The sequence below is a fragment of the Pezoporus wallicus genome, unplaced genomic scaffold, assembly GCF_028554395.1.
Source record: "Pezoporus wallicus isolate ANWC-B61680 ecotype Strahan unplaced genomic scaffold, APGP_CSIRO_Pwel_v1 contig_360, whole genome shotgun sequence".
Classification (NCBI taxonomy): Eukaryota; Metazoa; Chordata; class Aves; order Psittaciformes; family Psittacidae; genus Pezoporus; species Pezoporus wallicus.
This window is the reverse complement of record NW_026640059.1, coordinates 1999252-2027114: the sequence shown is the minus strand read 5'-3', so window position 1 is coordinate 2027114 and position 27863 is coordinate 1999252. Positions and strand designations below refer to the sequence as shown.

The 27863-nt window shown below is 41.0% G+C and overlaps 1 protein-coding gene across 3 annotated transcripts in view; it reads left to right on the top strand.

Moving 5' to 3' along the window:
• Positions 1–27863, top strand: part of EPHA4 (EPH receptor A4) — a 359705-nt gene that overhangs the window by 315851 nt on the left and 15991 nt on the right. For all 3 annotated transcript variants that reach the window (XM_057417224.1, XM_057417225.1, XM_057417223.1), the window contains 6 exons: positions 17052–17176; positions 18352–18511; positions 19518–19629; positions 24923–24981; positions 25793–25906; positions 26097–26282. In XM_057417224.1, coding sequence (XP_057273207.1) covers positions 17052–17176; positions 18352–18511; positions 19518–19629; positions 24923–24981; positions 25793–25906; positions 26097–26282 — 756 coding nt within the window. The remainder of the gene's footprint in view (positions 1–17051; positions 17177–18351; positions 18512–19517; positions 19630–24922; positions 24982–25792; positions 25907–26096; positions 26283–27863) is intronic.

Sequence of the window (27863 nt, the reverse complement as noted above, 5' to 3'; positions counted from 1 at the left end):
ATGTTCTTAATTCCATTACTAAAAGGGAAAAAATCTGAAAGGTACTAATCCTTTGAGAATGATTGTGTTTTAAGTTAGAAATGGCAGAGGGCAGAAGTGGGAGTTATTTGCCTCCAGATGAATAACAAGTCCTACCTGGACTTCTTGGTAGGGGAATGTATATTCCCATTTTGCGTTTTGGTGGGTCTTCTTTGAAAGCCCACATTTCCTTTCAAATGCTGATTAGCATTCCTCACGTGTTGTACAGAACAGCACAGAAAATGCATATAAGGTCTTACATTCTGCCGGCATGGTTTAGCCTGTGCAGAGCTACGTTTGCAGCCAGTAAAAATTCATGGGCATGCATTGCCCTTGGTCAGTGTTCACTCCTCATATTGACAAAGTAATAGTTGCTCAGGCAGATCAAAAGCAACACATGCCAAGGCCAGGAAACCTAAGGTTTTCAGTATTTTCTTTTTAATGTGCAGCTTTCCTGGATATTTATAACTCATCTCTAAAGAACTGCTCTGTAGTGAAACATCAAAACCCATTGTTAAGTAGATTTCAGTTGCAGCGCTTTTGTTAGGTGACTGCCTGAATAACCTTGAACTACTACTGGAAAATAAAATTAGCAGATACTCTGAAGATTGATCGATTCATCTGATTCTCTGCACTCCATCGTGTTCTCTGAGTATAGTTCTGGTTTCAGTATAAGTAAGAGTAAATCATTTCCGTTCACCAAGAGTGAACATAACTGTTTGATTTTGTATGTGGGGATATTTACGAGCATAGTCAGAACCTTATCGATAGGGAGGTTATGAAAGAAGTTATTTTTGCTTTCAGAAACAGCAAGATCTGTAGTTGTTCAGAGTGCTGTAGTTTTATGATCAGCTATACCAAAATTAACCTTTTTTCTTAAAATGTAGTCCTGGTGATGAGCTGTTTACTGTTGTGTTGAAACATGATTTTGAAGGGTTGTGTAACCCTAAGGAAGACATCATCCAAATAGCCGGGGAAGAAGCTTTGTGATCTGGAATACAGGATTCCTCATACAGTTGTGTGACAGTTTCACAGGCCCTCTAAATAGTGTAAGCTGGCAAATAAGTCATTCTCTGTTCTGACATCACCCTTCCCTTGTGCCTGCTGAGGACATCGGGAGGCTCATGCAGATCAGCTCCCCTTTCACGGCTGGTGGAGTTTCCAGTCCAGCTCCCCGCCTGGCTCCCTCGGGAGGTGTGGGGACAGGGTAGTGCTGGTGATGTTCAGGGTGTTGTGGAGGGCAGGATTAAGGTGCTGGGGCAGGCTGTTGCAAGGAGAGTGTTTTGGATCAGTTGTAAAGTGGTGGGGTTTGCAGCAAGTTGGACAGCCCAGCTGGGAAGCTGTGGAGGTGGGTAAGCCCCAGAGGAATGAGTGGCACTGCAGATGCTGGGCACAGCAGTACCTGGCTGCAGCTTTCCAGACATCCAGGAGCCAATTCAATTTTTTTTTATCTATTTTTTTGTTTTTAAAAGTTCTTGCTACCAGCATGGTCCCACCCTTTCCAGTTACTTGTTCCCTGCAGCCAAAGGATACAGGCATCCTATTGCAAGCACACAAACCCCAGAGGAAACTCGTGCATGTAGTTGGGTGTGTTTAAACAGTCACAGCACCCTGGACACCCAGTTTCCCATGAGCCTGATTTAAAATAATCTCTTGGCAAACATCTGGATGCATGCCAGATGTCCAGAGTATGGGATGTGTGTGTGATACTTCTAGCTGCTGCATTCTTGTTTTTCTGCAAAATGTCAGGGTAATGGAACAGGGGAGTTGCAAAGGGGTGTTTTGCTTTAAAGGTGTTTGTACTCAGGATGATGGATCAGCAGTCTTCTTGTTCCTCAAATGGAGCTGTGGCAAGCGTGAATTCAGTGGGGAAAGAGATTCAAAACTAGCAGGCAGGGACTTGAAAAAGGGGTGATCGGTAAGCGTGACACTCTGGGTGATTTGTTGCAGTATCTTGCAGAATTCCAGGCTATTTTTATGCAACTTTCTCATTTTGAATCTAAACCAGCATGGTGTCTAAGGCTTTGCAGTTGTCTGCTGGTTACAAACAGCAATCCCCCTCCACCCCCTGCCCTGTGCGCATGTTTTCAAGCAGAAGGCTTGAGACAAGTTGTGGGCAGTTGTAGGGTTTCACCTGCTGTAGTCGGTGAGGTGACCTGCGAGGTTGTGCAGGACAGTGACCTCCCGCCTTCTTCCTTCGCTTTGTCTCTCTGAGGGAGTTGTGTTTTGGCTTTTTTTTTGTCTGAAGGTTTACACTGGAGGGAGTTACTGTGAGGAGTTCTGAAGCAAACCAGTGTATTTTGGGAAATCACAGACTTATCAGATATAAATGCAGTGGGAGATCCAGAAAGAAGATAAGTGATCCCCACACAAGAAATCTGGGAATTGCATGAAAGCAGACAGTTAGGAATACTTCTGAATGGGCAAATTTCTCAGAGCCTCAGAGATGTCATCTGTTGACCACTTTAGATTTCTTCTTCTGCATGTTTAATTATGTGTGTAAAATAATGTGTCTGCGTAAGGAGCTTCTCCAAGCTGACAGATGCAAGTGGGAGTTTCTTATTAACAACCCTGTGTTCTTGCACAGGCTTTAACTGATGGTCTGTAATGAATGCGTACTTATAAGCATACGTGCTCCAGTCTTAGAAACAAAACCGGGAAAACTATTGTTGGGAGGGATTAAATTATTATTTTAAGCCAACTACAGCTTTCCACAAAGAAATAATAATTAAAATAACTGCCTGCTTGCTGGCAAATCCGCCTGCACCACCCATTTCCATGAATTTGTATTCAAGGTGGGGGATACAAGTCTTGGTTGGAAAGAAGAAAAAACCATTGCTTTCTAAAGATCCTTTAGTAAATAATCAGCTTCAGGGTTCAGTGAACAGCTTAGACAAGTTGCATGATGGATAGAGCCAAGGAGAAATTGCAGCATTTAAATAAAAGTTTGGTTACATTTTTAAAGAGATCTCATGGTTTCCTGTGGGAAAAGGAGGTTAGTTACATATCCTTCTGGAGAAAAAAAGTGTTTATTTCAGGACTGGCTAGCATTGACCATATTTAAATTACATAAATCTGCTCTTAGGAGGCATCAAATCAGATCAGTGATGTTCCCAGTGGTGCTGGTACAGATGAATAGTTACCAAACTGGCAGAGATGAAGATAGGGTCCTGCAGCTTTTATTTGCTCTGGACTATTTAACTGCATGTTTCTTTTCACTGGCAGCACACACTGACATTTTCACATTTGCAAAGCTTGCTGTCCAGTCTGAATGCTTACCTCAAACAACTGTGAAGGAAATATTTCCATGTGGAAGGAGATTGTGCCAAAAAAAAAAATAATGTTTGTGGCTACCAAACATTTAGATGGGCTTCTAAATTTTCTCGTTGTGTCTGCAGTTTACTAAATTAATTGGAAAGCAGCCAGAGAGACAGCAGAGTCCAGTCTGTAGTTGAGCAACAATAAAAGGCTTTGGAGAACTTTATCAAAGCTTCCATTAACCTCCTGCTGATGTCTTCAAACAGGATTTTTTTGGGAGAGTGGAAACACAAAAGCCAGGCTGCACAACTGCCCCTGTGTGTCCATTCAAAGGTTTTAAATGCACACAGTTACTAATTAAAATGCCATGCAGAGTAGCACAAATAAACATTGCTAGTCCCCAGACCCCAAGGTTTCTGCCCTGGCTCATAGTTGGAGGGCAGGATGCTGAACTGCCCCCGTAAGGGTGGATAAAGCTGTCCCCTTTGGTTCAGATATTCTGTCCTTGTGTAAGAGTTGCAAACCGTGTGTTGAGTCCATCCATTGGCATGAAATCACACTCCCAGAGTGCTGTCCCAAGGCAGCCTGATCTGTTTTAGTTTTTTTTTTTTTTTTGCATAGCATTGCATTAAGCCATGAGGACTAAACAGAGCTGTGGCATGCCTGCTGGATCTCTATAATCATGTTTGCCAGATTTTGGTGGACATCAAAATGCTGAGCACACGAGTGAATACTGCTCCTTTCATTGAGAAATGTCACTTCAGATTTAGCCCCACGTGTGAACTGGTGTGCAGGGAGCGCTTTATTAGTATGGCAGGGCTCCAGTGGGCTTCCCCTCCCAAACAAAGCAGACAATGTGTAGCCTCTATCTGCATCTACTTGAAGGATTTCATGGCGTCTCCTTAAATTAACGTAATCTGCCTTCATTACTAAATTTGAGAAGCAGAGTTCCAGAACTCTTAGTATTGCACTCTGAGGGAAGGGATTCAGGGTCTCTCAAAGTTGTGATTTGTAAACTAATAATAACAAAAATTGATTGTGGTTTTGGATTTTTTTTTTTTTTTTTTTAAATAAAGTCTAGAGAGATGTAGGAAGCTCAAGCATTTGTATTTTACTCCTCTGGTCATTTGCATTTCAAAACATTCGTTATGGAAAAGTGCTAGTGAAATTTAAAAGGAAATGATAACTATTGTCTCAACCGTTCCTGCAGAATTTATGAGAATTTTATCCCTGCTATCGAATTCTATCACCTAGTCTTAAGAAGGTGATTGACTGATTTTGATTTTTTATTAAATACTTCTACTGTTCCATAAAATGTCTTTGGTTTTGCCTGTATTAAAACCCATTGAAAATATCCTTGGATTATTACAGGCAGAAAAACCCTTAAGCTGTCATGTGCTTTGGATATAAATGTCTTTCAGGTCCGTAGATTACTGAAGGCTAAAAGGAAAGCACAGAAGGTTTTAATTAGCTTTTTATTATTTTTAATTTTCTATGTGCCATGAAATGGTCCCATCAATAAATAACAGAGTAAGACAGTTCTGACCAAGCAAAATAGGAAGGTACAGTGGACTGGAAGAGGTGTCCCATATATGAATTGAGTCTTGTGTGGTGCCTGTTTATTTTAGCAAACAAATAAAGGCATGATCTCAAGACAACCCACTACAACAGCTCCCTGGGAAGATTGTGCTTGGCTCGGTAACATACTGCGTTCTTTAAATCTGTCCTCTGAATCAGCCTCAATTTATCTTTCTTAGCATAAAAGGAAATGCAGATGGAATGGCTGCAGCCTCCCTTCTACTTTATCAGGATATTGTGCCTGCACATAAATAAAATAGAAAGTGACTGGAATATGTAAGTGGCTGAGTGTTAAATTCCGTGTTTTTCAAGCTCCCTTGGCACTCTGGGACAGGGTGGCCAAGGGGAGTTCTGTAGGAGCTGCAGAGATTTGTGGGCTCTCCATCACTGGAGATGTGATGTGCAGACCCAGTGGTGCCTTACCAAGAGTATCTCAGCCGTTTGCTTTCACTGCTGCCCATGCTGAAGGTTAAAACTGCAGTTATGCAAGTACTGATTTGAAGAGAATGGACTGGGCTCAGAGGGAGACTTCTTCAGCACCGCTTGCAGATGTGACATCTTTCTTGAAACAGAGAGTATTTTTATTTATATTTATATTTATTACATTGACAAGCTGCAGACATTGCACGTTAGAGGGGCTTTGTAGCACAGGAATTTTCTGGCTTATTTTTAGTCTGACTGATCCTTAACTGGAAGTTACCAGCTTCATCTGTATCAAATGACAAGATAATAAAAGTTTTGGACCTGTTGATGACAAAACTGAACTGAGAACAAAACTATGAACCTTAGAGGGGAGGAGATGTAAGGTAGGAATGTCCTTTGCATGCTGTTGGAAGAAGAAATTATTTTTGAATTGAAGGTTCTGAATGGAGATTATATTCTTCATCGCAGTCCCCATCCTGTGCACTTCTCAGTTCCACCCTGTAAGTATTCTTTGGGGCTCTGGCCTCAGAAGAGAGGAAAGCCCTGCCGCAGAGATCTCATCCGGAACTGGGAGCAGAGTTCTTCTGTCTGCTACAAATCTAGGACTGAAAATGAAGGTCCAGACTTGGAATACAGACCCATTTATGTGATTACTGAGCTAACTGGGGATTATTGTTTTCACTGGTTTTTATTTGACCAGACTGTAGCTCAGTACTCCTCCAGGAGATAAACATGGATGATTTCTTTGTAGAACTCCAAATCTTCATGAGGTTGATTTTTTTTTTTTTTTTAATTTATTTTGTAGGAATTCATTTCTATAGGATTGAAATTGCTTTTGACTGTTTTCCACTGAGGCAGCCACCTTTAATTTTTAATTGCTTGTTCTATTTGGGGGGGTTCCAATTGACACAATTTTTAAATTAATAACGTACTAGTTTTCAGTATCCAGCATCAAACCAAAATAATGAAAACCCTTTATAAATTTAATTATGTGCCGTCTGTGATGTAATGGGTTGCTGACACTATGAGCTAAGATTTTTAATTTTCAGGCTTATGTGTTTCAGAAGCTTAAGGCTCTTCCTCAGTTTGTTCCTCATCACTTTGTTTTTTTCTTAAAAAAGTCATCAAACTTGAGGCAGCTTTGCTTTTTTCAGCAACACTGTGTGCAGAATGTAGTTCTTTCTCTCATCAGGTCTATTAATGATTTTTAATTTCCTGAAGAAATAGGCCTGTTGTGGATGAAGGAAGAGGGGCTTAATTCAGTTCCAGTGAGAGGCAGAGTGTGAAAGCAAAGTGTGCTGCAGTCTGATTCTCTTCCAAAAACACAAAGGACCTTTTTCCTCTGTGGTGGTGAGTGTGGCAGAGTGTCTTGTAGCACGCTGGAAGAACTGGGGATCTCCAAGTTCTGTCAAACCAGTGACCTTCACAAAGTGCTACTAACTTGAGCACAGAAAACCTAAATCTTGATTTACTCTCAAGAGTTTCTCAAGAGCCCAGAGGCAGAGACTGTATCATGTTGAAGCAATCTAAACTTTCTACAGAAGGTGCTTTACTGGGGTTCCAGTTGAACGCTCTAAACATCAACTGTAATTAAAATTTATAGATTGTTCAGCTGAAATGTAAATATATAAATACAAACCTTCTGCACAAGCCTTTTCTGTGTGATGGAGCTTAAAGTGGATAAAAGTGAAGTTCCTTAACTCTGGTGACTTCGCAATTTATTACTCTCAAGCATGAAGATAGGAATTGTGGGGTTTATTGCCAAGTGAATCCTGGGTTTTGATTCTTTTAGGTGCTGCAGGCTCAGGAGGGCATGTTTGAGACCCAGCCTGCAGTTGCTGTTGGGACTGTGTATCGCAGTTGAATTAAAATGTTCATAATTTTCTTTTCTTCCTCCCAGATTCTTGCATTTGTGACTTTGGGTGATTGATCTGAGAAACCCCAATGGCAAAGTCTAATTCTCTGCTATTACTGTAGCGCTTCAGAAGCCAAGATGAGACAATGTGGCCAAAACTATTTATTAAAATAGTAAATGCTGCTTTAGTAAAATGAGTCATGGCATTTATTTATTTTGTTTAGGAGATGCTTCAGTAGTTCCAAAGCATCTAAGTGGCATATAGGGCAGAGGCTTTTATTTGTCTGGATTTCAGAAAGGCTTTTAAGCAAATTTTCACAAAATTTAATATTCTTAATGCTGAAAGTAAGTGACAAAGGAAGTTATTTAGCACATATATATATCATCTAGACATCCATGTTTCAAGCAAATAAACAGTAATAGTTTAAGAACCAAAGACACAATAGCATTAGGAGATGTGTTGTTGCTTTGGGTATCAGATCACACATTTGCTCTATCGTGGGTTAAGCTTTATATCGTAACTTGGTGGTAGGTATAAGAAAGGACAAAGGAGCAGATATAAGGCTTTCTATTAAAAACTAATAGACATTGGGTGAGTGTTGTCCTTTGCAATATGAAACAAAGGGTTGCTCCTTGGGGATATTAGTAGGGCAGGGTCAATAATTTTGACCCAGTTGTTTTATGGATTGCTGATACACTATTGTAAATTGTTCAAAAGCTGCACACAATAAGTGGTTTGCAGGGGACAGATACAGTAAGTTATTTTGTTGGTCCTGTACAGCTCTACCCTTCTCATCTGTTGGCTCATGAAGCGTATACAGACATGTCTTAACTCCTCTGACTGTGGGCAGGAGGATAGGAAAATGGGAGGAGTAGCTGGATAGTTGATTGACTTGAGCAATGACATAGATTATGGTAGGGGGACTTATGTGGAGGCATCTGATGTATATTTGAGAGAAGCTTTGATTTCCTTCTGGAGGGGGAGCGGAGGAGCTTGTTTTGAAAAGGCAGTTCAGCAGCAATACAAAGGTGAAGGTAGCTATTTCTGGGGAGGAATTAGCTATGGTGTCCTCCTCGGGCTTCTTGCAAGGAGCAGCAGGGTATGTGAGTGAGGTAGAGTTGACCTGAGGGGGTGATGATAAGTGGGTCATATTGCTCCAGACCAACTATTTTGAGTAGTTAGGGGATGCCCTGTTTCCAACATTGTCATCTGTTTTAATAACTAGAGGTTATGGTCTCTAATTTCTCAAGAGCTACCATAGCCTGGGGTGCTACACATTGTGTCCCAGCATCAGTGGTTTCTGGCAGTCTGTGCTTGCTGGACCAGCGTCTGGGAAGTAAGGGAATGATTACAGCACATGCTTCCCAGGACTGTTCAACCCAGAACTGGGTCATGGGATCCTACCTCTAAGCGTGACTGGTCTGGGCCCCAAGAGGACTCCCAAGAGTTACAGCAGTCTCTGTCTGGAGTGTATGGCCCATTTTCTCTGCTTCCCTCAAGCCAAGCAATGAAGTGGAGCATCAGTGTCGGCTTCTTCAGGCTACAAAATTTATTGTTGTTTATTTTGGGTCAGATTCTAACCTCAACTAGAGGGAAGAGTAACTGCAACATGACCTGCTTTGTGACCAGTGGCTCCAAACCTGCTCAGGTCAGACAGCTGCTGACTAATTCCCCATCTTAACAAATTGCTTATAGCTCTAGAGTTTCTTAGAGCGATTCATAGTGCTAAGTACTCTTGCCCTTCTTGTGTTAATCATTCTAGTTTAAGCATCTAGAAATGTTTCCGTGCTGGTATTTTCTAAGTGGCTGTAATATTCAGACAGATTTTTATAAATTGCCTTCAAACTGAAAGACTTGTTTTCCTGTTTGTTTTAAACTGGCATTCATACATACAGGAAATACACAGTATTCTGCCATGTTTCTGTTGGCAACTATTAAGTTATCCTTGTCAGAACATGCCAACAGGATTTCTTAGTGAGCTAGCAAAAAGAAAACAATCAGTTCTCAGGCTAAACAGACCCCATGCTTGCATTGTAACGCAGATCTCTTGCTAAATGCTATGTAGATGCTATAGTCTTTTGGTTTAAGGCAATCTTTGGGATTGCAGGTTGCAGATTGAGACCTGTGGAGTTACTCCAGACCTGCATTGCATTAACTGACATCATTATTTGGCCTTCAGAATTGGAGGGCCAGTACCTGGAAATAATGTATTGCTGTCAAGAGCTTGTCCTCAGAAATAAATAGCCAGAATAAGCCATCTCCTGAATGTGCAAAATCTTCATTGTCACCCCTGTCTCATTGCAGTTCCTGATGTAAACCACAGGAATTGTGGTCAGACCTCAGCTCCTATAATTGGTTTGACTGCAGTGAGAGCAGTTCTGGCATGCTGAAGTAGTCTGTGCAGAGCTGGACATGCAACCCAGAAAATACACAGGCTCTTTGTGGATATTAAGCATGCCGGTCAGTCTCACCTTGTTGCCTGGCAAGATCATGGAGCAGATCCTCCTGGAAACTATGCTAAGGCACATGGAAAATAAGGAGGTGATTGGAGACAGCCAGCGTGGCTTCACTAAGGGCAAATTGTGCCTGGCAAATTTGGTGGCCTTCTATGATGTGGCTGTGACATTGGTAGATAAGGGAAGAGTGACTGATGTCATCTACCTGGACTTCTGCAAGGCAACTGACGTTGTTCCAGATGGCATCCTTGTCTCTAAACTGGAGAGGCATGGATTTGACAGATGGACCACTTGGTGGATAAGGAATTGATGAGGTGGTCACACTCAAATTGTTATGGTCAGCAGCTTGATGTTCAAGTGGAGATCAGTGCCGAGTAGCCTTCCTCAGGGGTTGGTATTGGGACCGATGCTGTTCCACATCTTTGTCGGTGACATAGATGGTGGGAATGAGTGTGCCCTCAGGAAGTTTGCTGACAACACTAATCTGCGTGGTGTGGTCAATATGCTGAAGGGACCTTGACACTCTTTAGAGGTGGGACAGTGCAAACCTCTTGAAGTTTAACAAGGCCAAGTGGAAGGTACTGCATTTGGGTTGAGACAGTCCCAGGCACAACTACAGGCTGGGTGAGGACTGGATTGAGAGCAGCCCTTAGGAGAAGGACTTGAGGGTGTTGGTTAATGAGCCGGAAGTGTTCACTCACAGCCAAGAAAACCAACCATGTTCTGGGCTGCATCAAAAGGAGTGGGACCAGCAGGTCAAGGGAGGTGATTCTCCCCCTTTACTCCGCTCTTGTGACACTCTATCTGGAGTACTCTGTCCAAGTCAGGGGCCCCCAACATAAGAAGGACATGTAGCTGTTGGACCAAGTCCAGAGGAGGGCCACAGAGATGATCAGAGGGTTGGAGTACCCCTCCTATGGAGACATGCTGAGAAAGCTGGGCTTGTTGAGCCCAGAAAAGAGAAGACTACAGGGAGACCTTATAGCAACCTTCCATAATTAAAGGGGCCTACAAGAAATCCGGAGAGGGACTTTTGACAAGGCCATGTAGGGATAGGATGAGGAGGCATGGCATTAAGCTGAAAGAGGGTACGTTAAGGTTAGATATGAGGAAGAAGTTCTTTAATATGAGTGTGGTGAGACACTGGAACAGGTTTCCCAGAGGAATTGTGGCTGCCCCATCCCTGGCAGTGTTCAAGGCCCCGCTGGATGGGGCTTTGAGAGAGAGATTAGAACTAGATGGTCTTTAAGGTTCCTTCCAGCCCAAACCATTCTGTCTCTATGATGCCGCCAACAACTGAAACTGGAGTAGGGTGGTAAAACTACAATACTAATAATTCTCTACTACTACTGTTTGTTGCTGCTAACAGCCTGGGTTTTTCTTCAGTCTTTTGATTTGATGCAAGTCAGAGCCAGCTTTTGTGGTTTGGCAAGATTTGTGGCACAGGTTCTTCTGGGAGAGGCAAGAAATGAAAACTTTAAATAGAGGAAATGTTTGAAAGATAATAATGCTATGTTAACAGTCTTTAAAATCTCATTTTCTAGTCCCTTTCTTTATACACACGTAATTACAAACATAACTGATGTGAGCTGCTCGCTAGGTTTGTCACTTGTTTTTCTCAGATCTCTTTAGCAGTGCCAGGGTTGTGGAGCCTGAAAAGAAAGGGAAGATCACTTGTGCCTGTCCTTTTGGGATGAGGGTGTCCTGTGAGAGCACCGTGGTGCTTTTCCTGAGCACTGTAATTTCTAGTAACAAGGAGGGAAAGTTTTAGTTCAGAAGTATTGTGGTTGATTGAAGGGATTGAGAGGAGGCCAAGTTCAGCTGTCACACTGCTTCACATTACGTTAGCCAAGATTTCCAAGCGTAGGTGGATAACCTTGGGCGCTTTACTCCAGTGGTGCAGATTTAAAGTCTTTTCTTTAAACACTAAAGCTTGAAAGTGCTGGCCTGAATCTTGGCCCGTCTCTGTTTCCAGGCTGGGAGGAGTTTCTTGCCAGTCGTCATTCCTGGGGGAGGGAGAGGCAGACGGTGGGAAGACAGAGGACTTGGGAATGTCTTGGGAGGCTTCCAGTGGCTCAGTTGAGCAACCAGGGCCTCTAGATCCTTGTCCAAGTCCTAACCGGGCCCAATCATCACTAGTACAAATGTTTGCTCCACTTGCATGGAGAGAATAATGAAAGAAAGAAAGAAAAAAAAAAGAGCGTGCGGTTAGTTTTTAGAAGTGCACATCCAGCCCGCAGACTCTTGCTGGTCCCTAGGAAAAAGGCATAGTTGTTGTACTGACAGCGAAGAACTGGAGTGCTACACTCTATCTCAGTTCTTCACACATGCACAGACATCTAATCTGTGTGTGCACATAGGTTCACCTGTGCAAAATCCTTTCATGTGCTTATTCTTATGTACATACATGGTTTATATGTGTGCTATGCATGTGTTTGGAAATTTGGTCAAGCTAAAATGCACTCTACTTTGTTTGCAAAGCCTTTGCCAGGAGTTCTTGGGGCACAGGGGTGGTGTTACTCAGAAACGGGAACATTTCTGCCTGGAATAGAGAGAGGTGTGGGTAAAAGGCCCAAGGAACCAACAGGAAGCAGAACTGAACATCAACATTTTAAGAAAGAGTGCAATTGTTTTCCTTTGAATTTATTCTGGTATTTGGAGCTCTGTAGGGCTGGATACTTTTCCCTTTGCTTGATTTGAAGTCAGTGCAGCAGCTAATAGAGCAAGTTGTTGTCTTACATGAATAAAATTATCCAAATCTGGCCTAGAGAATGTTGCCTTTAGAAATTATTAGAAATGTTTGATTCTCTGTGTTTTATATCCTTTTCCTACTGTGAGATTATTTAAGAATATCATTTACAAAATCCCGTGTAAAAGCCCACCATATTATAAGGTAAATATTCAAAGAGAAAACCTGAAATGTGCCAGGTTCCCTTAAATGTGTTTTGTCCCAATTAAGACAAACATTTTTATTTTCTTGTTTTGATTTCAAACAGGACTTTTCTTTGGTGTTAGATTCTCAGATTTTTTTTTTTTTTCAGTAATTAATAATGGAGCAGGCATTTAGTATCTACACTGGAAGGTAAAAAATGTTTAATCACAGTAACATCATTAGTGCTTTCAAGCATTTAATTTTGATGCTTGACAAAGCACATAGGCATTGATAAGAACAATAAGTGGTGTTGTGTGCAATTGAAGGAAAAAAAGAAAAGCATGAAAAACCCTAAGCTTCAAGTAATTAAATTTAAATATGTTATTTGAATTTAGCTGAGACAATGTACAAACTGTGGGTATATTTTTCAGTCAGTGAAAGACCCCTTGAGTAAACATAAGCCATTTAAATTCAAATCATGGGGAGTGGAAAGTAAACCCTGCTGTGGTTAAGAAGGCATCTTCAATAAAACACTGGGCATTGTGTATCTTTGATATCTGAGTACTCATGTGTTGTAGTTTTATAAAGGGCTGTTTTCACTCATAGATGCCTACATGCCAGAGACTTTATTGCATCTATTTATTTCCTGCTTTTTTTTTCCTCTCCCCCCCCCCCCAGTTTGAACCAGTAATGAAAAACTGACACTCTGCTTTTGCAATCCTTTAAAGTGCCTCAAAACTGTTACAATTCAGCACTTACTAGCCTTGGGATATGGCTTTATGGCATTTGGGTGAAGTTTTTGTAGTACATCTGTGCTCTTTCCCTCTCTGTAGGCCGCACGCTTAGAACCGCAGTAATAAAACTACTAGTAGGTGTTTAATGGCAGGTTATTGAGGAAGTAGATAAAAGAAAATTGCAACATTCACATCAGTAGGGAGTGGGGTTTTTAAGGGAGAGGAACTGCTGAGCTTTGAACTAAGGAAAGTTACACTTGGTGCTTTTGTTCAAGGGGACCCTGTCAAATACCTTGTCATTCTTCCCTGTGAAATGGGCTGTTCTGGTGGAATTGGTATTTGGTGTATATACAGTCTGTGCACGTGTGGCAGAAAAAGTTGCCATTGTAAGCAGTGATCATTGAGAAGCAAGTTTTTGCTTAGTGTTCCCTTCCAAATACCAGCAAGCAGGGAGGAGGAAAGTACAAAAAGTGAAAGAAAAAGTGATCACCCACTCTCATCCAAAAATATTATGTGATCTTATTGCAAACATCTTAATCATGTACATTATTATTTTCAGTCAAGCTGTCCTCAGTATGTTTTTGGTAGGAACGTGTGTATACCATGAACAGTTAGCCCACGCATGTACAAGGGAAGATTCTGTCTTTTATTCTGCTTATGATCAAAGCATCTTTTTACAACCTGTTACATGTTTATCTTCACATCATCCCTAAGAGGCAGTTTAAAGGCAAAAGAGAGAAGAACAAAGAATGTAAATATTTTGCAGAAGCTCACCCTGTGAAGTCTGTGACTGCTGCCTGTACTGCCATGATGAGCTGGCAGTGGTGATGCACTCTTTGTCCTGAGCAATACTGACAGGACTCTTACGCTCTTTGGGTGGTATATGTCCAAGAGACCCAGGCCTGTTTTTTTTTCACTAGAAGCCCTCTCAGGTCAGCTGATGGATCCTGGAAAACAAGGAAATAAATAAACCTGATTCATAGGGCTATTTACAGATCTGAGAGAATTGGTAACGGAGGATTTTATACATGCACTGGGATAACCGTCGTACTCCCCATGGTTACTGAGCTCAGTTCCGCAAGATCCAGAGGGCTGCAGATCACTATCCTATTGCGTAGACTGTTATAGGTCTGTGCTGCAGAGATGTCAAATTGCTCCTGGACAGCCTCTTGCAATCATGGTGCTTTGATTTGAATCCTGTAGTTGGACTTCAACACTCTTAGGATTTCTGTATAGCATATGGGGAGACAAGATGTACAATCAAAACACAAAACCTCAGAAACAAGTTGCTCATCTACAGAATACAGAACAAAAGAAGTGATTAAAAGTTAAGTAGGACGAATTGGCATGTAAAGGACAGGAAGGAAAAAATAGGGCCATTCTTACAATTATAATCATAAGGAGTAACAAAGGAATAGATGTACAAATCGTCTTTGATCCATCATATCAAAGGAATGGATGTACAAATGCTTCTTGCCTCTTGTCCTGGAGGCCAGGAGCAGGTTGTTTATTCCAGTGTGGTGTAGTGCGTCAGATCAGCTGTCTATTTTTGAGAGACATGAGAAAGCACTTGTTAAATTACATAAAGCTAAGCATCTTTCACAAGAAGCAGTAGTTAATACATATTATTCTGCTGCAAATAGCCATTTTACAACACAGAAGAAATCCATTTTCATACAGCATGTATCAGCCCAATATTGAAGGACTCACCAAATTCCAGAAATGAAATGGAAAACCAAGGAGGTTAAAAAAAAAGGAATAAAAGTGAACTTTCTGCCTACAATTCCTGAGGTCAGACCAGCATGTGACAGATTCTCAGTAAAAAGAATTGCCTGTCTGCCCTTCATGAGGCACCAATTAACTAAGCATATTTCCCTCTGGTTGGTTTATCAGAAATGGGGGTGGGGGGTGGGTGTGTGTGTTTTAGGGTAACAAATGTGTTTTCTAATTTATTTGCTGAGCAGTAGTCTTACTTCAGAGTAGGAAAAAAAAAAAAAGTCTGATCCTCCTTTGAGGAACTGTGAGGTTATTAAGCAGGTTCTCAGCCATGCCACAGATATAACTTGATGGAGCACACCTGGATCCTCCCTGTTGGCTGTTTATAGTCTCCCCTGTCACCCAGTATTTGCCTTTGTATGTGAGAGACAAACAAGGAAAAAAGAGATAAAGGTTTTGGAGGCATTTCTAACAGAGATGCCAGACTGTCAAATAGTAAATCGGGAAGCAGCTCCCTGATGGTTTCACATCAAGAGGAGACACCCTTTTGTGACTGTGCAGCACATACTGGTTATTTTCACTTCCATCAGAACTGTCTGATGGTCAAGTAAGTTTGAAGCTTTCAACATTCAATTTTCCTTTCATTTATTGTGACTGTTTTATTTATTTGTCTTTCTTGCTAGTTTTCAAGGATATATGTTTCAAGGATACTTTTTACTTTCTAACATTTTCATGGATCATCATCCCCAAGTTAAGGGTAGAAAAAGAAACAACAAGAAAGGGAAAGGAGGGGAAAAAGAGCAATATGGCTACAGCTTCAGGGGACAAAAGAAAAAATATATTCAATTTAGGAAGACCTCTAATCTCTGGTTATACAGGACAGCTTTGTTAGATAAGATTAAAAATTTCATGAATATCCCTTTTTATCCCTGGAGACTCCACCATTTACACCAGCTATTGTCAACATCAAAAGAGCTTGATAACAGCTGGCTTGAGACGTGACCACACAGCAACACAACAGCAAGAAAGGGGCAGCCAGGTTCATAAATCTTCAGAAAACCTGTTCCCCCAGCACAGCCATGAATCTGCTGCTATCACAGTCAAAGGGAGTATACATTGTCCTCCAGCCAGTCAAAAACCTGAACTTCAGCATTAGCAGGGGCTCTATTGAAACTGTAGGGTGCACAATGAGATGTCTTCCATTATCTTCTTCATTGCAGCCCTTATTACTGCACATAGATACAGTTTAAAAGATCTTTGAGTTTAGCTTGTTGCTAGGTTTTCTCCCAAAATCGCAGCGCCCTTACCCTTGGCAGTGTATTCCAGCTTTTCCTATTCATAGTATCAATATAGCACCACAGGGGACAGGGTCAGATGAAGTCAGTTTGGTACACAATGAACCAATCTCTGATATCTTCTGAGGAAGGAGCTATCAAAGCCAGAATCTGGCCCTTGGGCACTGAGCTTCCCCATTCTCCAGGGACTGCTCACAGACGCGGACGTAAGCAGGGCGAGTTTAGGGAGCACAAATTGGCTCAGACTCTTGAAATACATTTTCCTGGTTTTCATGGGAGGGTCCAAATTCATGTGTATTCAGCTTTATTCTCATTTTACTTAATTCAGTGGCAATATTTTCTCAGCTTTAGAGAAAACCAGATTAGTCCCTCAGGAACTTCAGAGTTCCTGTAAAGCAAATAGCTGATGAAGTAACATCAGTTAATCTTAGGAGGTGGAAGAAGAGAATGACCACAACAAAAGTATAAGTTTATGCACTGTGCCTAACAAAGGGCAAAAATAAGGCAGAATCTTTTAGTAGCTTAGCCTGTTACAGAGGTTTGTACCTGGGCGTCATGAACGTTGCAGTGTTTAGACAACTGTATTATGACTTCAAAACCCACCTGTATAGTATTGCCCAGAATCCAGTAACGAACTTTTACTAGAGAGAATTAAATGTGATGCTGTTAGAGAAAACAAGAAAAATACTTAATGCTTCTAATCTCCACACCCCCCCCCCCAAGAAAAACAGTTTCTGAAAGTGCTCATGTTGTGAAAGCTATGATTAAAAGTAAATTTTCCTCATTAAAACTTGCTTACAATTTTTTTTTTTAAATTACTTTTTTTTTTTTTTTTATTCTGGCAGCTCCATCACCAATTGCTTTGATCCAGGCTAAAGAGATAACGCGACACAGTGTTGCCTTGGCCTGGCTGGAACCTGACAGGCCAAATGGAGTCATCCTGGAGTATGAAGTCAAATACTATGAAAAGGTACTGTTCAAAAATGGACAAGTAAGGAGGGTTTTTTTGGGTTTGGGGAGAGCTTTTAACTTCATTTCATTGTGTTTTTTTTCCAGATAGGATTCAGTCATTTGAAACCAAATAGATTCAGTTTGATAAAATCCAATTAAAGATTTCATGCACTTGAATGGTTGCTTGAAAAGCAAGAATCATAGGCTGTTCCAGCTGTATGGCACGAGTTTATTTTTTTCCCACCTAGGAACTGAGCTTTTGTAGCAAGCATATTTATAATGAGAATCAATAATGCTGTTCAGAAGTGAGACAGTAGCTCATAGAAGTATAGCAATGAAATATATAACACAGTAACAATAATAATAATATCTGTTTGCCGATAGCTTCCACTTAGAGTGATAGTGTGGGCTGGATGGCTTTTAATAAAGAATAAGGAAAGAAAATTATGTTCTTCATACTTTCCAAGTTGGAGAGAGATGTTATTCCTGCAAATAATTTCTCAAGTATGGAACTATGAAAAGAGCTATTTCTTCAAAGGTTCTTTGTAAAAATGAACAATTACAATTACCTGCTTTTGTTTGCATGTGCTCTCTCTCATATGCACATGCATATTTCGGCATTTTTTTAATAATCACTTATTTGCTTACTCATACATACAGAAAAAGTCATCTGATTTTCAGGGAAGCTAGATTATTATATTTTCTGATGGATTTTTCCAGCCAAAAATAGGACAGTTTTTAAGATTGGACTTTCTGGAAGACATTTTCTAAGTCTTTTTTTCTTAAAGTATTTTTATCATTTTTATTTTTTATATGGCTTCTAACTGGTAGGAAATGAAAGTGCCAGCAAATGTGAGTAGAATGTTGCTTGTTCATCAAGAGGATCCTGTTTGAATGCTTGGCTGTTTTCCAGAGGATTTCATTGTGTGATTTCTTAAATAATCAGTGATATATGAGCATCATACCTACCACCTCATCATCCTTATTTGGCTTGCTCAGAGCTCCATGCAGCACGCAGTGCTAGGGGTGTTGAGCAAGGCCAACAGCAGAAGCCTTTAGGATGTATTTTGAGAATTCCATCATTGTTACTCACCTTCTTTCATCATGACAGTTTTGGCAAGGAAGTGGGGTTCCACAATTCACGTTGCAGTGAAGCATTTTTACTTGATCACCACGGTGTTCTTTTGTTGTTAGGACCAAAATGAACGCAGCTATCGCATTGTGAAGACAGCCTCCAGGAATACTGACATCAAAGGGTTGAACCCTCTGACTTCATATGTATTTCATGTGCGGGCCAGGACAGCAGCAGGATATGGAGACTTCAGTGGACCATTTGAGTTCACAACTAACACAGGTAATGACATGCCCACTGATTTCTTTTGATTTTCCTTGAGCAAAGAGTGCATGTGTGACTGAGCTGTGTGTTTGGAGTTCCTAGTTGGTTGCTTGGACTGTGGTGTGTCTGTTATGGGAAAATGTTCTTAACATGGCCACATGACTGTTATTGATGCCATGAATCTGACCCAAGACACGTATTAGGTACGTTGTATTCTAGATTCTAGCAATGAAAATACTTCACTGTGGCATAAAGAGACACACATGTTTGCATATGTTTTTGAATATCTCATTTGTAGGTGAATAGAACCCTCTTACTCCCTTTTGCAAGTTATTGACGTAGATCAGTTAGGTGATCTACATCAACTCAAATAGTTGAACTTTTCTTTAGGCAGTCATATAAAGACAGACTGTTCAAATTATGTTGTCAGTATAGCATTTCGCTTTGCTCAAGGAAACATGTAAATTTAGCCCTCAAAATGTTTGTATTTTGGTGGCAGGAAGGCAATGTGACCAAGCCTTTTTTATTTTGGACATACACGTCTGCCTAAATCAGTTTAAGGTTATGCCAGTTAGTGGCAACATCCTTCAGAATGTTAAGTGCTGAATATAATCCATCCAAGGGAAAGATGGTGGACGTTTTAAAATAACTTATTCACTTTGTGTCAGCTGGGGAGTGATCATCTGGTCCCACTGAGAGAAAAAAAGGAGGAAAGAAAGGTGGAAAGCATTTAGAAAGGCAAAAACCATAGCCGTTATATCTTCTGAGCAACACCGAAGGGGAGAAGGAGGGGGAGTCCTTTTTCTTAGTGAACTGAAGTTCCCCAAGTCATTATCAAACATCATGTCTTCAGCTCATTAGCGCCCTGTTGGAAAATTGTGTCAAATGACTGTATAATAAAGGCCTGAAAGTAGATTTGAGTGCTACTCTAAACTGCCTTCACAAGCCAGAAAGCCTCACTGAGTGCTACCTAGGTTGATTTTTTGAGAGTGTCTGACACTAATGCTCCCTTTTCTGTTTCCAGTTCCTTCCCCCATCATTGGTGATGGTACCAATCCCACAGTGCTTCTTGTTTCAGTGGCTGGCAGTGTTGTTCTTGTGGTCATTCTCATTGCAGCCTTTGTCATCAGCAGGAGGTAAGAACTTAAGCTTCTCTAGCCCTCTCTTTCTTTCATGAGGGAGCTTTTTGTCTCCTCCAAACAAAGCTAAATTCTTTGATTAGCATCATAAACAGTACATTTGCATTACAAGCCTTCTCCCATGTAGCTTTGATCTTCTCAACATTAGTACCAAGCAGTATGTGATGTAATGGCAATAGTTCCAGCTCTATTTTCCCTTCAAATGCAAAGCTGGTTCCAATAACTGTCATTGAATAGCAAGCCAGTTAGAGATTTGTGGTTAGTGTAATTTGAAGTTAAGTTTAATGGGTATGGGTACAGTAGATTTTCTTGGACTGACTCCTGATAGGGATTAAACAATTGCACTGTTGTGAACTAAGCCATCAGATGGCAATTCTTGTGGGTTTGGTATTAGTCCGTATGAGTCTGCATTGGTCTTTTGAGTTAGTCCTTCCAATGTGAGTGGGTATGACTGTGAAACATAAGCTACAGTCATTCAGCATCATATGCAGTAACACAGCAGACTGGATTGATGGTTAGTTCATCAGAGCAGGACCGTAATCTTCTGTGAAGTACTTATTCTCCCAAATTCAACCCAAGCATCAGGAATAATTCTGCAAATGCAAGGACAGTGTATCAGAAACATAATGTGAGTGTTTCTGTCTTTACCTTTGTGTTTAGTCTCATTTAAAATGATCGCATGATTTTGCTTCAGTGTAAAAGTGATAAAACTGGTTGTATCATTACTGCATCTGAAGTCTGGTATCTGAGGGATGCACATTTTGTCAGTCTCTGTTGATCAGTTTAATGGTATCAATCATAAATGTCCACAAATTCCTCTTGATTTGTTCTCTAAATTGTCTTAAAGGGCAGTTAAGTCACTATGATTATAATATCTAAAAAGTAGGCATGCATTGTTATAGCTTTCTGTGGGTGTTAAACTCGGAGCCTCCATGCTGGCAAGAAGAAAGAAGAGCAGAGCACATGAAAATGTAATGCGGAGAGACAGGTTTATTAAAAGCCATTGCTAACAGAAAATAGCATCACTGAGCTTGATGACTTAATCTCCTCTCTGCTTTTATTGATCACTTTATTATTTAAGGCAGGATTGATAGCAGGATACATTGGATTTCTAATTATGAGTCGCCACCTTGGAGAATTGAGCCTGTCGAGCTGCTTTGAGATGATTCCTTTCACTCCTCCCCCCATAAAAAAAATGTCACTTCCCAAGGCTGATAAACACAGCTTGATGATTAGCCCTCAATGGATCACTTTTTAGAAAATGAAATGTCAGCCCCTTGCCCTCATATTGATTCTCTTTAGTATCAGCCGTAAAGCTGTCAAAGGAAGGGCTGCCTGGAGCCAGGTAGCTGAAAGACTCACTGATGCAGGTGTATGCTCAGCCAGGTCTTTTCACCACTCAGGCTGTCTGTTCAGTTATCTCTGCCCACAAGTGTTCAACTTGGACAAAGACAAGACAAAGAGCAGGTGGGCAGTAGGAACCAAAGGCTGGACCAACCACTGGTGGGAATGGAGATAAAAGTATCCGGGTGGCCATGGGTTCAGAGATGTCCCATAGCTCTGCACTGGTAGGTCTCAGAGAGGCCATGGAATGGGAAAGACGTAGCAAGATGAATAGAATACTAGGACAGTGAAACTGCTCTGTGCATACTAATGCATGATGCCTTGCTAATTAATGCCTTTCCTCAATACAGACCTCTCCAATAGCTGGAAGTAGCTCTCGATAAACAGAACCTACTTTAATATTCACTATTACTCTTAATGATGTTAACTGCTTTACCAATGTAATTTAGAGGTGTGGGCTTTGGGGATATTTCATGATGTTTTAACCCCAGCAGAAGCTAATAGCAAAATAATTATACTTTGTTCCAAAATGACTTCAGATAAGAAAAAACTTTTCTGTCTATAGAGTCCCCATGAGGAGGTTTTGTAATCTAGCCATGACCGAAAAGTTATCTTTGTACAATCAAACCTGTGCTTTGGCCTGCAGATATGGCCCTTCTGCATCTGTGCGCCAAATGTGGGAACTGGGCATATGCTGCAGTCACTCACTTTTGAGCCCTTGGTTATTACTATTAATTTAGCATTACATTTTTCAAGTCATTGCTCAAATCCAAAAATTCATCTTTACAACGGAATTTGTCAAAGGACTTTGCCTTCAGGCACCTCTAGCTGTTTGGTTCTGTCCTGCAACCACAATGTTTCTGTTAATAAGAGAACTAACCTGCCTAAATGTTGATTTAAACTTAACTGAGGTTCAGGTGAGCATATCTGTAGAGCAGAGTGCAGGAAGTAGCATGAGTGTTTCTAAACCCTGCCCTGCAGGAACCACTGAGTGAAATTGCAGTATCTCAAATAGAGTTTTAAAGTATTTGGGAAAGTGTAAAACAGAAAGACCCACTTTCTAAAAGGGCTTGGGGTAGAGTAAGATGGCCCTACAGAATCCTTGGTCATCTGGAAGTTTCTGTTAGAAATTCTTCCAGTTGATAGACTGGTTTGTCTTCTGCTCCATCTACAGCTGCACACATTTGCTCACCTTTGCTGATGGTGTTGGATCTGGTGCCTAAGCATCGCAGCACTCCAACCCCTCTTTTGTTTGGGGAGAAAGGGAGAGCAGCGCTGTGGCGCCAGGTCCATACTGTTTCACTTCAGTGCCTGCTAACACCCTCTGTTTCAGCCTCCTCTTCATCACCAGCCCCCACCTGTAAATTTGCCTGTGCCTCTGAACCCCATGGTTTCTGAAAGCTTCTCTGTTCTTTTCCTGAATGCCATCTATTTAATCACCACCACCAAAATCCCTGTAATTACGGGGTTCAAGCCTGCGACAAAGGCTCCCTTCTGCCGCTCAGGTGAGCTGCCCCGAGAGGCAGCTCAAGCCCTGCGTGTCCTGTGGTGCGGGGCTCCTGTGCTGCTCTCGGGACAATGGCACTCAGGAGCCTCCTGCCCCCAGCCAAGCAGGAGAGGTCAACAGGTGACACAGGGAGAAGTGGAAATAGGTAGGTAGTTTGGAAGGTATTATTTAAGCTTAATAAGCTACAATTATATTGCTTGAACAGTAATCCCTTTGTTTCCCTTTGCTTTTTGCATGTCTTTGGGTTTTAGTGGAGGAAGGTTTTTTTTTATCTGTTGTTAGGGTGATTGTACATTCAAAAATAAGATAAAAAGCATTTTTCCATACCTAAAATGCATTTGTGCAAAGACTGTTTGTGTTTCATGTTCCCCATCTGTGCCTGAACATTAATAACATTAATTTGAAGGAATCCTGCTTAAAATGCAGATAATTTTTGGTTTGTTTTCTATTTTTTTCTTTTCTCTGAGAGAAGTTGTATAATACTTGAAGCAATCTCTGCAATCCCCTTAGCTGCCTTGGTCCCATATGGCACTGGATGAGATATGTGCTGCCTCTTCCCTCTTATTCAGTTCAGTAACTGGGAGCAGAACATAGTCCTTTTATTTACCTCAGCACTGTTATGCCAGTGCTGTAAGTCCTCAGGCAAATAAATGGTTTAAATTGATGTTTGGATCTGGTGTGTTTTTTAATAATGCTTTTCTTGTGATTTGGAGCCATTTGTGTTTAATTGACTTTCATCAAGAAAAGAAACTCCCAACCGTTTATGGTTGGATGTGTACCTGCTCTTTATGTCTGAATGCAAGTGCCACTGATGTTGTTGGGAGCTGTGAGGCTTGGTTCAGAGATCAGGTAACCTTCATGTGTCAAACAGGATTTTATATTTCCCCCCCTTCTCTTTCATGGTTAATTTATAGTTTTATTATTGGCATAGTGTGTTTAACACCCAGCACTGAAAGACTGTGAAGAGCAAGGCTGGGAAATGGCCTTTCAGGTGGCAGCAATGGGAATCTGCCATTCCCCGAAGGCCAGGCACAGAGTGGGAAGTGAAATGCTTTCTGCTAATGGGCACAAAAGTTTTGCTGACGGGAGGGGAATGATGAGACTCTGGAAGATTTGCTGCAAGTGAGGCTCTCAGTCATGTGTTTTCTTCCTGTCATCCATGAGGTTTTGTCCCCTTTTAACTCATATCTGCTGATAGGTCTTTCTCTCACCAACTCCCATTTTCCTCCTCTACCCATTCACCATTTTCAGACTTCTAACCCAGTCTCACCCCAGTGTCCCTGGCAGGCCTGGTCATCTGCTACCCTACTCCAGGCAGCAGGTTGTACGTTTCAGGCAGTGCCAGTCTTGCCTCCTGTGCTCCAGGCTTGGTTTCTCCTTCTGCCTTCCCTCTTGTTCACTCTAGTCCAGACTTTTACAATTGGCTAGCCTGGGTCTGACATGCTGGGAGACTTGGACTTCCATAGGAGCAGGCAAACTGAGGAGTAAGCAACAATAAGTGCTTCTCTTGGGCAACGTCTGTTCTTATGTCTGGTTCTGAACTTTCAGTGAATGATGGGTAAAAGCCCACATCAAAGCTCTACGTCTATATACCAGTAGATGCTGGGGAGCTTTAAATCCCGGTACACATTTGGCTGAGCTGACTCTTCAATATCTTCCCTAACAGACTAACTTCCTGTGTTAACTTTTCTTAATACCACTTATCCATTGAAGTTTAAAGCTGAATTAATTAAATACATAACTGGATACAATATCATGTGTGTAGGTATAGGAATAGTGATCTGTATAATTAACATACTATACTAGAGGGCTAGTAGAACAGCCCTGCCATGAGAAGCATTTTGTCCCCCATTCACTTATACAGTGATTAAGAGAATAAATAAAATCCTTGGGATCTGCATTGTTTGGTGGTCAGGGTTTTTTCTTTTTTTGCTGCCATCCTGATTTCTGTGTTAATAGACTTATTTTCAGTTTTAAATATGCAGTCAAGTAAGTATGCTGGTATTGGTATTTGCCACTGTCGTGGTTTAAACCTAATTGCATTTGAAAAATCAATCTACCAAAACACCTTTGTTGTAACATTTAAATCCATATATGATAGGGCTAAAAAGCTATTTGGCCCTTTTTTGCAGAATTGCAAATATATGTTTGAAGAAAAGGTAGCCAAAACACAGGCTTTCTTTTCTTTCTTTAAATGCCGAGATGCAAAATAGATTTGTGTTTCCCTTAATGCTTTGTTGATGCCAATAACACTTAGAGCAGTTTGAGGAGTCTCCTACCCTTCTGGTAAGTGTATGTTGTGTCATGAGCTGTTGTGCGGGAGCTGCTGAGCACAGGTCGTGGCAGGTGCAAATAGCTCAAGTCTCAGCAGGTCAAGAAGACTGAACTTGCCTCAAAGTGAGATAGTTGGAACTGTAATGTTCTGTTTTGTTCCGACAGGCGCAGTAAGTACAGTAAGGCTAAGCAAGAGGCAGATGAGGAGAAACATTTGAACCAAGGTAAAAGGCAGAGGTGCTTGGGTTTTTTGATTCGGTTTGTAAAATATGTCTCATGTTCTGATGCTTGTGAAATAAGGGATGATATTCCTCTTAGGATAATATGTTTCTGTTTGCTTGTCTTACAAACATCCTTCTTCAAAAACACGTGCTTTAGTAACAGGAAAAATAGGAGTATCTGGGTAAAAGGTTTTGAGTGGGCAAACAGGAAAAAGGTTCATCAATTTTTTCTGTTGTTCCTTTCCACTGAAAAACATCTCTTCCTGGCTAGTGATACCTAAGCTAGATTTTTTCCCCACAATACTCTGCTAAAGAAAGCAGTTTTGGATGGGTTAGAGGCAATCTTGCAGGAAAGGGAATGTGAACATTGCTGCCTTTTTTCCAGGACTGAATCCTACTATTATTTCCATCTCAGTCGTCCAGCTATCAAACCTAGGACCAAAATTCAGAATTTCTTGGCTTCCAAAAAGGAAATGGGATGTGTTTTAGTCTCACAGGTCCGTAGACAGGCTACTGTCCTGTTAGGGATGGCAGTGATTTGTGAACCTTATTTATCGGCAAAAGCCTGATCCCTTATATCAGTATTAAATATTAAATATTGATGTGAGGATATATTAAGTGTTTACATTAAAAAAAATCACACTGGAGGAAAAAATGCATTAAGTCCTTCCTTCATCAGTCATTCCTGGCTTACAGTACGTTTTTATTGTACACTCTCTTTGCTGTTGTATATCATTAAGGCTTCAGTCTCATATGTTCTGTGTTTAGCAGCATGTAGATCAGTGACTTCAGATAAAACATTTCTGCCTTGCAGGTGTTAGAACATATGTGGATCCTTTTACATATGAGGATCCAAACCAAGCTGTGAGGGAATTTGCCAAAGAAATTGATGCCTCCTGTATAAAGATTGAAAAAGTTATTGGTGTGGGTAAGTGCCAGAAGTTTTGCTTTTTTTTTTTTTTCCCTGTAAATACGCATTTAAATTTGCTTTTAGAAAACTTGGGATCCTGTGATTTTTGTATGACAGCTCCCCCAAATGTACTGACATAACAGTTTGACAACACACAAATGCGTGTTTCATGTTCATGACCATGGATTCTTGTGCCTTTTTTCTTAAGGAGAATTTGGTGAAGTATGCAGTGGACGTCTCAAAGTACCAGGAAAAAGAGAGATCTGTGTTGCTATCAAGACTCTAAAAGCTGGTTACACTGATAAACAGAGGAGAGACTTCCTGAGTGAAGCCAGTATCATGGGACAATTTGACCACCCCAATATCATCCACTTGGAAGGTGTAGTTACTAAATGTAAGTAGGTCATTTTCATGACAAGGCCAATTTGAAAGTCACTGAGAAATTAAGTCTGCGATGGTGTGTGCTGGTTCTTTTTTTCTTTTTACCCTCTTTCCTGGGAAATGACAGATGGAACAGATCCACTGATAGCTAATAGGAGGAAATCAGTGCAGGACAAGTCATTAATCTTGTTGTCAGCTATAAATGGGTTTATGGCTTCAACTGATATTCTATCCGTAGGAAACTTGTATGTGATTTTGTAGGGGGAATTAATACTGCAGGGGTTGCCTTTTTTTTTTTCTTTTTCCTATGCCAAGCAGGCATCTTTCACATCTTCACTAGGCTGAGCTGATTGTTACAGGATAGGCGAAAGCAGATGGTGAGCAAAGAATTTAAAATGGTCTGGGGAAAAATACCAAAACAAAAATAGTCATATGTTTAAGGTACAAAGCACAGATGTAAGGAGCAAGCCTTTGAAATGAAGTAGGGTGTTTTAGTGTGAAACATGCTTATTTGTTTTCTGAGTTACAGGTGTGATAATTCCACTCTGCAGAATTTACCTGGCCGATCCTTTTGTTTGTTTGGTTGGGATTTTTTAAGTCTGTTAGCATGCACTGTGCCAGGAACCCTGCCTTAGAAAGAGAATGACAGTGCTTGCTGTATGCTCTTGGTAGGCTAGAACTGAAAATACACTTGGGAGACAGACGTGTTTGGGTCTGACTTGATAAGGTGTCACTGCGATAGTGTAGTTATTGTCCCTACTCCAACTGCCCTGCGTACCATGTTGGCAAAGGCTGGCACTGATGGGAAATCTTAAAAGACCATTTGAATGTAAAGGCTCATGCTCAGGGTAGCAAAGAAAGCAGTCATCTTGTGAGCTGCTGTTTAAAGGGTGGAATTTGTGAAGCTTACATTCTGCAGCTAATAGTATGCATGATAAACGTGAATGGAGGGTATTAATAGTGTGAGGAATTGAAATTAGATATGGATGCAAAGTTAAAAAGTAAAATACTAGTGTAAAGTATCTCCCATACGGGGTTGTCAAAGCTATCGATACCATTGAAAAATCCTGCCCCTCTTGAATGCCATTGGGAGCGGAATGCTTACTCTGTCACTTGCGTTTTTAGAAAACTTACCCTTGCTCATTTGACCATCATTTACTGAGGGCTTCCCTCCAAACTGAAATGAAAAGATAATAGTCTGTTTGAATTTTTAAGGTCTGAGTCTTTCTTTCTGTTGCTCTTGTTATAAAGGGGGGGTGGTTGTGGTCAGACCACCATGTTTCCTATAGACTGTAATTTTTCTAGCACCCTTGTAAAAGAAAGGCAACAGGAGAATCTTTGTGTTGAAATCCCATTAGGCCAGAACCCCCTGAGCTATTATAGCTCTAACAGTTATAAATGACTATATGCATCTGCATAATGCAGTTGTCACTGAATTCAAATGATTTGAAATTTTCACCGAGGAGGTGGTAGCCTGACCTGAGAACTTTTCATTGCCTGGCTTGCAGTAAGTGATGCTTCTGCAGCAAGTCATCTTAGTTACCTCAGAGCTGGTGTGTTTGGTAAACAGGGCTACTTAAGAAGACATTTATCT